At 36.0% G+C, this 11,941-nt stretch overlaps 1 protein-coding gene across 1 annotated transcript; it reads left to right on the top strand.

Annotated features, from left to right (window-relative positions):
- Positions 1-5,407: 5,407 nt before the first annotated feature.
- Positions 5,408-7,001, top strand: LOC127796436 (mitogen-activated protein kinase kinase kinase 18-like). Its single transcript, XM_052328588.1, has one exon. The coding sequence runs from the start codon at positions 5,478-5,480 to the stop codon at positions 6,984-6,986; it is 1,509 nt and encodes a 502-aa protein (XP_052184548.1). The 5' UTR covers positions 5,408-5,477; the 3' UTR covers positions 6,987-7,001.
- Positions 7,002-11,941: the final 4,940 nt, after the last annotated feature.

An 11,941-nucleotide genomic window follows, 5' to 3' on the forward strand; every position in this document is an offset into this window, starting at 1 on the left:
ATATATGGTTGTTTTAGGGCAAATGAAAGGCAAAGGGTATGAAAGCAAATAGAAGGCACGAATAGAGGCAACATGCAAGAACAAAACACAGAAGATCGAATGCGCTCTCTGCAGATCAGAACAAATAAGAAGACGGTAAGGTTGTTCCAATCTCGTCTCATGGTAAGTATGTATTACTTGGGATTTTTCTTTATGAGAGATTGGTGAGGTATGAGTGCTGGGTTGCTTAGGTATTTGGAGCTTTGTACTTTGGTTTGTTCTATTTTCTTGTTCTTAGTTTGGTTTCTGATTTGAGAGTGGCCGAGAGGATTTTGTGTGTGTATTGTGTAAATCCCTTGTTTATATTCATATAGTGGATTGACTAAAGACGGATGAGCCTTTGCCGTGAGTAGAATTCGTTTGGATCCGAACACGTAAAGCTTTGTGTTCTTCTATTTCTATTTTACTGCGCTTTCTCTTGGTTGGTTTGGCCAATTGAATAGGGTTGCAATATATTAACATATATATAGTGAATAGAATGGCAACTGGGGGCGACGGTGAGAAGAGGAGGCGACGGATGACAGGCGAAGGCGATAGACATGGAAGACGACAACGATGACGGTGACTAAAGATGGGTCTAATGCTAGTGGGATTAGAGAATGCGAAGGGATAAAGAAAATAGATGTTGGAAATGTGTGTTTTGTTTGAGGGTAAATTTGTATTCTGATTGGTCAATACAAAAAACTCTCAAGAGCTTATTTGGAAAAGCTGGGACCAATTTTTCTCAAACATCGTTGAAATAACTTAAAAGCATAATAGCGTTTAATCTCCTGAATATTGTTAAACGCATAAAAAAAATAAATTACGTAACTTATTGTTATACATATTCTTCGCACTACTCTTTATGGGCTGGACTTGATCCAACGGTATCGACTCAATCGCCTCAGGCCCAGTAAACCAAGTCGAGCTCATCAGAGCAAGCTCACACGTCGCTGAGATCTGAGCTTAGATCGTGGAGCCAAGCGAGCTTCCTGCAAGCTCCTAGTAAGGCTTCCAGCGAGCTCTCAACGATACACTCAACAAGCTCCCAACCATGCTTTTAACTCGTTGGCCTAACCATATAGTTCGTCAGTCAAACTATTCAGCTCGTATAGCAACAAGATTGTTAAATAACCGGAGGCAGGGACCCATTTACTTTTGTGAGGCAAAATATATCCCTGGTAATACGGAGCCCTACTCCCGATTTTATGTAGATGATAAAGATATCTTGTCCCCCATGATATTATCTCTACACTTTCATATTTTATGCAATTGTAAACACCCTTCACTATAAATAGGGGTCAATAACACTACGGTAAAGGCAGAAGACGGATAATACCATAATGTTACTCTATTGGAATGCCTAGAGAACAGTTGTGGAGTATGCATTATTTTGATTGAACCACGTAAAAATTCTTTGTATCCTTTCTATTTTGTTCTTTCTCTTTGTACTTGGACTTGTTCATTCATCGTGGGCCTACGAATTACGGTCGGCTGAATCTGAATGTCAACACTTATAAACTAACACAATAACTTATAAACAATTAAACCAGTAAGCCAAACACCCCCTTTGGCATACCAAAATTTATGTGATGGCAAACAATTATATATGTGCGTAAACAAAACTTAAAAGAAAAAAAGAACACGCTTAAGGAAAAAAAAAAAAAACAGAGCACAAAAATGAGTGTGGGAGATTGAAAGGTATACCGTTTTTACGTCAAAGTCACCGTTCCGTCGATTTCGCCGCCGGAGAAGTGCGGGAGTGTCGTGTCGCGGTGGTCTCGAACGCACTGCCTGGGTTTAGATGGAGCAAATGATTAGCGGAAAGCCTATGGTTGTGTACCGAAACAGGAACAAGAAGATGAGAAGGAAGTGGTCAACAGACTTTGAAAAGCCGACCAAATCTTTGTCAAGAAAAGGATGCCGGAAGGAGGCGAAGACTGCCGACCATTGCAATTGCCCCCACTCATTTAACACAGCTGTCATTTGGATTTTGTACTTTTTCCAGGGCAGGATGCATGACCATAACATAATTGCGCCTGCAAGCTCTGAGACATCAAAATCGTCGGACATCGCAGGGTCAAGTGCATTGGCCTTGCTTCTTTCCCGCATTACACGTTCCAATTTCGCTGTTTGTGGCCCGTGGCCTTTGTCTGCTGCAAGAGCCAACTTGGTGGATTTTCGGTTCGGTGCTTTTCTATCACGCCCGCCGCCCGCCCTTGTAGTTGTTGCCCTTGCCGCTTTTTTTATTCACAAAGTATTCGTTGGACTTGAAACCTGCATGCATCCCTTTCACCCGAATCTTAACCCGATTCTTGGGTCATCAAGCATATGTATGATCAAACAACATTCAACTAAAATAATAATGAGCAACCTTTTTTTTTTTTTTGAGCGGCTGATGCATGAACATGGAAGAAGAAGCTAAAGCTGATGGGGGGTGGGTTGAGCTTAACTGGTTGGCTTGCATGCCCAATAATATCTCGTGTTTGGAGGATTAGAGCAAGCTGTGCTTGTCGGCCGCCTGATTTCGTATGCCCCCTCATGTCTTGCTCTCCCTCGACAAGCCCCCCTCCAACACCCAATCCGCCCTTACAAGTTTTCTTAAACCTAGCTGAATCTCACATAATTTTTTAGTTACCATATATATTCACATCTCACATATGAATTTTATTATTCACTCATTAGGCCTCTCCAAAGATAACAATTGAGGTAGAATTCTAATAGTAAAACAAATTTCTTAACTTTTAATATTTTATTCACGATTTAAACTCTTTTCAGAAATTTTGAGTCACATAATAATAATAATAATAGTAACAGGCGGTGGCATTATTGGGGGAATCCACCAAAAGCAAAATTCCAGCAAAAATGACTGTGAACATGTCATTTCATTGGAGAATTGCAGTCATCTACAGCCACTAGCCCACTACTAGTAGCCGATGTTAACATGAGAGAAGGGATTGGAATTGAGGCGATGCAATTTGGATAACTTCTTCCATTCACAAGTTAGACAACCATTATGGGTTGGGTGGGTTGGTTGGTTGGTTTCGTTTCTGGGTATTCATTCATATTCCATAATAACAGCGACAGTTGATCGAGCACTTATTTATTTATGATATATATTTTCTTAAAAAATTAATATTTAATATATCATCATAATTTAAATACAACCCCCACTCCTCCTTTCCTAATTTCCTACACCTTCCCTTCCCATTTGGCGCAAATAAGGGTCTTAATTATGTGAACATCCATTGCCCTCTTTTCCTTTTCTTCTTCTCCCTCCAACCCATTCTTCCTGTTATAATATTCTCGCTTATCCATTCCACAACCACACCCACGATTTCCTTTTGCTCCGCCACGTGGCCATTCCTGGACTCTCACTACTCTGCCACGTCACCGTAAAGATCCCAGGGAGGGTCGTGTTGTTGTGAATGAATATCAAGCTGGTTACTGCCACGTGGATTCAACTTAAAAGAAGAGAGAATAAATGAGTTAGATTTATTCTTCTTCTTCATTTGATTTTTTTCTTTTAAATAAAATGCATCGATTTGTAAATTTAAAGAATATAATTAAAATAACAAAAAAATTAAGAGTGCAATTAACTCAAAATTACAAGTTCAGAAATGTTTTTGAAATAATAAAAAATTTCAATGTCTAAATAAAATATATATATATAAATATAAATATAGAAGTTAAAATATATATTTTATTAATTTTATATAAGGGAATTAAATACCTTTTGTCTTCTTGCAATCCTTTATCCCGTCCATTTGGTAGAAGTTCTAAAATATTATAACATTAATTTCTAACATGATAATACCATGTTCGCTTTAAATTATAAGAGTTAATATATGCTTTAAATTTAATATATTAATTTAAATAATAACTTTTGCACACCAAAAAAAAAAAGTATTAGATATTATAATTAAATTTTACAATTGAACTTTTAATGGATGGATGTATTATTTATGGATTTTAATTACATTTTAATTATGGATGTATTAAACTTGTAAATGCTTTTGTATGAAAAATGGTTCTTATAAAAGACTATTTTTACATAAAATAGTCGTCACCAGAGGCTGAACAAAGAGTAAATGTCAATGAAATTTACCAATATTTTCTCACAATAATTATTAATTGCCCTCAGCTCTGAATGTCATGGCTCCAAATTTGACGCGTTGCAAAGGTTACTACGTACAACGACAATATTAATATTAAGAGACCTTTGTTTGTTTGTTTTGTTTCTCACGTATATATTGGTGTTGCCCCAAAAAATTGTAAGAAAAACATCTGGTGAGAATCTTGAATGATTAATTGAAACAAGGCATTAATATTATCATTAAAAGGAGGAAACCAACTTCCAACTTCAAATTAAAAGTATTAATATATCTTCACGATATATATATATATATATAGTCCGTAAACATAGTGACTATATATGAATTTGTTTTTGACATGAAAATTTCAACAATAGGTGGCTGGTTGGTTGTAATAGTAGTAGTAGAGTTGTAGTGATAACGAATTTGACAATAGAATCATGTTAGGTATACACCTATTTTGTATATCTTAGACTACATAAGGGGGTATTATGACCAAAATATCCTACGCCTCATATGCGCCTTACGCGGCTCTATGCGCCTTATGAGATATTTTTTTGTCATAATACCTTCTTATGTAGTTCAAAATATACAAAATGAATATACCAATAATATTTTTCCTTGACAATAATATGAAGGCAGGCATGGTCTGGAGCAAGATTGACACCAACAATACCACCTTGCTTGTTTCCAGATCTATTTCAGTATTTTTGTGCTATTGAATATACATATACCAATGGAGTTTGGTCGTGCACGTCGACCCAATTCCCTCTCTCCAGATACCCCCCCCAGTCGTATTTGTGGCCACATCGCGACACGCATCTGGCATCTCCTCTTTCCCCGCCACGTGGACCTACCATACCCTGCCATCTCAGTATTTCGCGGCCCCCACCCTGCTTCCCACTCCATGTGGTGCTCCAATTTCCGGAATTTTTTTCCCTCCGCCTATCCAATTGAACGCATCGCGGCCGTTGAAACAGCGCCGATCGCCCATCCAGCGGCGCCGCGGGCTGTTGTTCAGTTCCAGCTCAGCATGGGCTCGGATGAGCCGTCGCTGTTGCGACCTTTAACACCACATCCACATGTTCAAGGCCGAGTAACGCATGACGTAGACTAACATCGCCTGTCGAAAACCCGGTTATTTTACGAATTCAACGGTGGAGATCTGCCCATCCGAACATGGATAAGGATAAAACCCGGGATCGTAGGCCCTCATTTTAGGATAATTCTCCAATTTCACGCTTCCACGCACAAGCACGCGGCCATGTCCATGTGCGTGTGTATATATATAACGGGCCGGTCTATTCTGAAGCTGAGACAGACCAAAACGAAAAAGTGGTGTTTCTAAAATTGTGGGTTCATGAAATGGAGAAAGTGAAGAGAACTACGAGTTGGGTCAGGGGGAACTGCATCGGCAGAGGATCGTACGGCACGGTGAGCCTGGCGGTCCGGAAATCGGACGGCCGGAGTTTTGCGGTGAAGTCCGTTGACGTGAGGTCGTGCTTGGAGGCTCAACTGCTGGCTTTGGAGAACGAAATTCGGATTCTCCGGCGGGTTTCGTCGCCGTGGGTGGTGGATTATCTCGGTGACGACGCCACGATGGAGGACGCCGCGGCGGCGTTTCGGAACCTGCACTTGGAGTACCTCCCAGGTGGGACAGCTGCTGACCTGGCAAAGTTTTCCGGCGGTGACGTGGACGAGGGCTCTGTTCGATCGTACACTCGGTGCCTTGTTTCTGCGTTGAGGTATGTCCACTCGTTGGGCATTGTCCACTGCGACGTAAAGGGCAAGAACGTGTTGCTGGGATCCGAGCCGGGGGTCGCGAAACTCTCGGATTTCGGGTCGGCGACGTCGTTCCCAGCCGCGGGGCCGCCGCGTGGAAGCCCGCTGTGGATGGCGCCGGAGGTAGTTCGCCGGGAATATCAGGGACCGGAGTCGGACGTGTGGGCACTGGGTTGCACCGTCATCGAGATGGTCACCGGCAGGACGGCCTGGGAGGACCACGGCGCCGACACTCTGCGGCGAGTTGGTTACTCGAACGAGATGCCGGAGCTTCCCGCTCGGTTGTCGGAACAAGGTCGGGACTTCCTTGACAAGTGTCTCCGACGAGACCGAACCGAGCGATGGAACTGCGATCAGTTGTTGCGCCACCCCTTCGTATCATCATCAGAACCGTTGAGCTCCAAAGCCCATCCTTCGCCTCGTTGCGTGCTCGATTGGTTGAATTCAGACTTCATAGACGACGACGACGAAGGAGAAGATCAATCGATCGAACCTTCTGACTCAGTCACTCGGCTCGCCAGAGCTAGAATCGGAAAATTAGCATCAAGGACAGGGGCAAATTGGGAATCTGATGGTTGGCTGACGGTGAGAAATGCGACGAGTGACGGAGCAGAGGAAGATTCAGATTCGTGTTGTTGCGGCGACGAAGAAGAACGGACATCTTTGGAATATCCAAATTTTACGACAGCAGAAGACGAAACGGAAGAGAAGAGTAAGTCGGAATATTCCGACGCCTCACAAACTGGAAGGCCAAATTCGGAATATTCTAATAATAATTCTTGCGACAGCAGGGTGGACAAGCTGGGCTCGAGCTGTCGGATGAAATTTACAGCTGGTGTAAATTTTTTAATGATATTTTTATTGTCCGTCCTTGAGATAACATGTAGCTCATTGTTATGGGATATAACACAGCATATACCATTCGGGTTTTATTTCAGATTTCAATCTATACACGTGACAATGTTCCACCTTAATTCCATCCCCTTTTCATTAATAACAACTGACTTTCCCAGAAATGAAAAGTCAATTGTTGAACACCGTAAAAGAATTTGTCATTGGTGGTGGGCTGTCACGACAAGTGTGTTATTTTAAAGGTAAATAATAAATAGAGGCTCTATAAGAAAAATAGAGCCTCAATTCCCCCCACCTTCGGCTCAATTGAAAGCAAGTAGTGTTGGGGGTAATCAAAAGAAAAATTGTGCAGATAATATGGGACTATGAAACTTATTCTCACTACTCTCGCACTATCACTAACCATCTCTACTAATATCTGCACTCTCTATTAAACCCAACTTTAAAAAAATACAATAAAAACAATTATAACTTTGAATCTCATAAAATGAGATCATAAATCTAAATATTATGGAGTTAATTAAGGATTGGGGTGGGGGAGGGTGTGAAGAAATAAAAACATGATAAATCAATGAAGCAAATCCTCGAAATAGACCCAATTCGACCATAAAATTATCTAACTGTTCGTTTAAGGTCCTGCATTTATGAAAGTTTCAAAAATTTATAACTTATATATATTTGTGTTTTTTTAATAATAAATATTTTATTAAAAAAATTAAACTCAAAATAAAATTTAATTTTTCATCTAAATTTTCACGTACACCTAACCTTAACAATCAATTTATAATGTTTTGTCTTCTCCACTTTTTTTCTTAATTTTTACGTTCTCCTCTCTTATTGTTCTTAATTTTTTTTCAATTTTCATTGTTTCTTTTTTATTTTAAGATTGTAAATTTATTTTTGAATATAAATCTTTCAATTGCAACCTAAATTTTTTTTTTATTTTTTAATTTTTATCATTTCTTTATTTATTATAATAGATTATTTAACTTTTTTTATCTCTCAAATATTATGTTTTAATTAAAAATTTACTATCGTTAAGATATTATCGTATTTTGTAATTAATTAATTTTTTTATTTAATAAAATTGTAAATAATTTTAATAAAAATATATATCATTTATTTTTTTATAAAAAAATTAATACTCTTTGCAAAGACTAATAAATTTTTTCTCCTAAAACTTCCTAAATTAGTTGAGCCAGCTCTGCCTGGAGTCACATGGGCGGATCATAGCAAGAAGCTGCGTTCGCAATTGGCACGACACGAAAGCCGGGGGTCTGCCGCCACGTGATGATTTGGCCCACAAACAGAGGCTTCGGGCTAGCTAACTCGAGTCGAGCCAGAGCCAGAGCCAGTGCCAGTTACTTAACGAGGAAGATGCTCCTCAACACACGGCACGCTTCCTTGTCACTACAAACCACCTCAAGAAGCTTCCCTCCCACATAAAGGCTAAAGCTTCCAGCAAGTCTTCTAGTCTTTCCAGCAACTTCCTCCGCCCCCTTTTTCAATGATATTTCATTTCACCACCTTACCTCTTCCTTCGTGCCCAAATTTGAGGTTATCTAATTAAGTAATCCTCTTTCTAGAACTTGGCCCCGTCTCTAGATGCTTCTCTGGCTTGGCCGCGTAAGATGAAACGATACCCACTTCCACTAATTTTTTTGTTAAGATCAATACTTCACCTTTAAGAAAACATCATTTTTACCAAAAATAAATAAATATGAGTGGTGAGCTACTTCGAACCCACTACGAGTTGGTGACGAGATTCTTTTTCTCAACAAAAAAATAAATTAAAAAAAAATAAAAACGTGCGGCTCTTATAGTAGAGTAGATGTGGCTTGAGTTGACAAGAAGAAGAAGAAGAAGAAGAAGAAGCAGAAGGGCATAACAGAAAAGTTGGGAATCCTAGCCTTTTAATGTATTCCAAGCCATATATATGTTTGTATCATGAATATAGAATAGATTCCCCAAGAACAATAATTTTATGGTTCACTGCGCAACAGACGACACCCAGATCTCCCATCTCCGAAGTGGTGCCCCTGCCAACAGTACTCAATCCAGATCGGATTCTGCTTCTTCCCCGCCACCGCCAGATTCCTTGCCTTCCCTTGCCCAATCCCAATCCCAATCCCAATCCGTACTGCTAGGATGGTTTCCGTGAACCTTCAGGCCTGCTGTGCATTTTTTCGTCTTCATGTGGCGTCACGCTTCAATCTTAATTAATTTTTTAGTAAAATTTTAGTTGTATTTTAATATTTAATTTAATACTTATTATTAGACCAATAGTTGACAGATGGCCGTCTGCCATTAATTATGTGAACCCAATAATTCTCCAATGAATGTCCAACTTTTTCGTTGGTGTCCAGCCAGCAGCATTGTCCAAAAAAAAAGAAAAATCATTTTGAACAATAGAAGACGGGCTTCATCTTGGATGAGTTGGGTCTCTGACTGGGCCCACTTCTGGGGGAAAGGCCCAACCCGCTTATTTGAAACTACCAGCCCAATAAGTTGGAAAAATATAATAATAGAATAATGAAAGACACAGCACACCTTTCGGCATAGGCACTTCTATTATTGAATGGTGAAGTGTTTATGAGCCTTTTGGTTTTTTATTTTGTCAATTTTAATATGTTTGTTTTTTATTTTTTTTATTTGATTTTTTTGTTTTCAGCTAGAAAAATAAAAACTGAATATATTATTTGAATTTCACTATGAATTTTAAAAATATATATTTAATACTATTTGATAACTTTATGTATACTAATTTTTTTTCTTTATGCATTCATGAAAGATTTTTGTAAGTCTACTAAACCTTAGTTTGGTATGGATTTTTTAGTTAACTTGCAGTTACAAAAAGTCCTTAGCATTTGGTATATATTTTCAAAGCTAATTTTTCAATGAGAAATCTAACTCATTTGTTAGGCTTCTATCAACAATTATTATTGAGTTTTTTATTTTTAAGTTTTTTAAAAATAATTTTTAAATTAATAAACCAAACACTCCCTTTTCTTGTTTTCAACTCGAGTCTTCAATACCCACCCTCGTTCTCGTTAGTAATAAAAAAATTTGTATATATCTATACATGTTCTCATCAACGGGGATAAAATTTCACCAATCCCCGTTGCCTAAATTATATCTAAAGTTGATAAAATTATTTTAACAAAAGCATGATTAAATAAATAAATATTCATATTTCAATCAATTTAATTAAAACATAAATTATTAAAATTATCTTATAAAACACGTTAAATTACCAAAAAATTGAACTCTTAAACACATTAAAACAACACTTATCTCTTAAAAATATAAAAAAAAGAAACAATTTTTTTTTAAATATTTCAAAAAGAAACTTGTCCACCTGCAAGCCTTCAATGTACTTCTACCAAGAAATTGTGATAAAGCATGAGTTTTGTAAAATTATATTTAAAAATATATACATATATATCAAGTTAAAGCATTATAATAATATATGACAAATTACAAGAAAATATAAGAATTTGAAGTTATTTTATGTAAAATTTTAATTTACCTCATCCACGTCTAAATCTTCAAAAAAAAAAAAAGAAGATATTTGAAGGTATATATTCTTTCATCAACCCAATATATAAAACTCAAAGAGTACTAAGTATTAAGCTTTATTGAAGATAGTCATAAAATTCATATTTGGAATTTCATATTTGGAATTTATTGAGTCAAACAAAGACATCAAATTTAGTCATATGGGAATCTGGATCATCAATTAGAAGTTCAAATTGATGCCTACCAAGTTGATTTCTTACCTTATTTTCAATTATTTTAGTTTCATCTCTATATAGTGGGTGCGAGCAAAAGACATTACTAAAGCTTATACCGAACGCCCCAAGAAGAAGGGGCTCTAAAATCACTAATTAAAATTTATTTATTTATATATTTTTGAGGTGTAAAATTACTAATTATATTTTATTATAGTTTTTTGTTTGAATTTATTTTCTATTTATTTGTTGTTTCATTTAGTATAGAAAACTCTTAACTTTTAAAGTTTACGAATCATTTTTCAATGTTAATCAATTAATAGTAAGGTGTTATTTGGATGACAAACCTCTCCAAGTTTAGATTATGTTTCAATATTAGGTAATAAATAATGAGGTGTCATTTAGATGAAAAGGTCTCTCAACTCTTCAAGTCCAAGAATCATTTTTTAATATTAGACAATAAATAGTAATATGTAAAATAACAATGCAACGAAAAAAAAAAAGGTAAGAAGTGATGTTATTTTATGACAACAATTTGATAAAAAGATTTTTTAGACGGTAAAAATTTCATCTGAAGAATTCGCACTAATCTCGACGTTAGAGAAAAAATCAAAGTAAATTGATGATTTTTTAATTTGCACGACCTAGCCGTGGGCTCTATACAATTTTTTATTTATTCAACTTTGATGTTTCTGATCTTTTTCTATTGTCTATATTGTTAATTAATTTTTTTTTTTAAATTTAAATATAAAAATTTAGTTATACTATGAAACACCTTCAATCTCTCACAAATATCCCTAACCGATTTCCAATCACTAGGAGATTGCTCGCTATTATATAAAAACTCTTGTTAAGATGAGTATTTAAAAATATATCATTTATAACTTAAAATAACAGTAAGGATTAAAAAAATAGAATTCCAGCTACTTTTATAATCAATAACTAACTTCTTAGTAAAATTAACTTTTCAAACTTTGTTTGGTGTTGTTATACAATACACCATATTGCCTAATTTTCTCAATAACACCAATAATTTCTTCTAACCCACTTTAAGTATTGATATGATATATTTTAATATCATAATTTTGTTTATCAAACATTATTGTAAATAAATTAATACCTAATTAAGGATATTTTATAAATATATATATAAATTAATACTTTATTATATATAAAACTAATATTATATTATAATTGTTAATTATAGTTATGAATTTTAAAAACCCTAAACCAATAATATTTTTATTTTTTTAACTACATCTATATGCGCTGTGCTGAATTTTGAAGTATATATCTATTACATGCTATTACAGTTTTTTTTTTTTTAAATTAATCTAACCATGCTATTTAGGTGAAATGGAAAAGGAAAATAGATAAGATAGAAAATAGAAATGGAAAAAAAGTGTTTAAAAAAAATAAAAAATGTAAGGAAAAGTGTAAATAAAAGAATATATATTTTTTTGT

This window comes from Diospyros lotus, chromosome 1 (assembly GCF_014633365.1).
Source record: "Diospyros lotus cultivar Yz01 chromosome 1, ASM1463336v1, whole genome shotgun sequence".
Classification (NCBI taxonomy): domain Eukaryota; kingdom Viridiplantae; phylum Streptophyta; class Magnoliopsida; order Ericales; family Ebenaceae; genus Diospyros; species Diospyros lotus.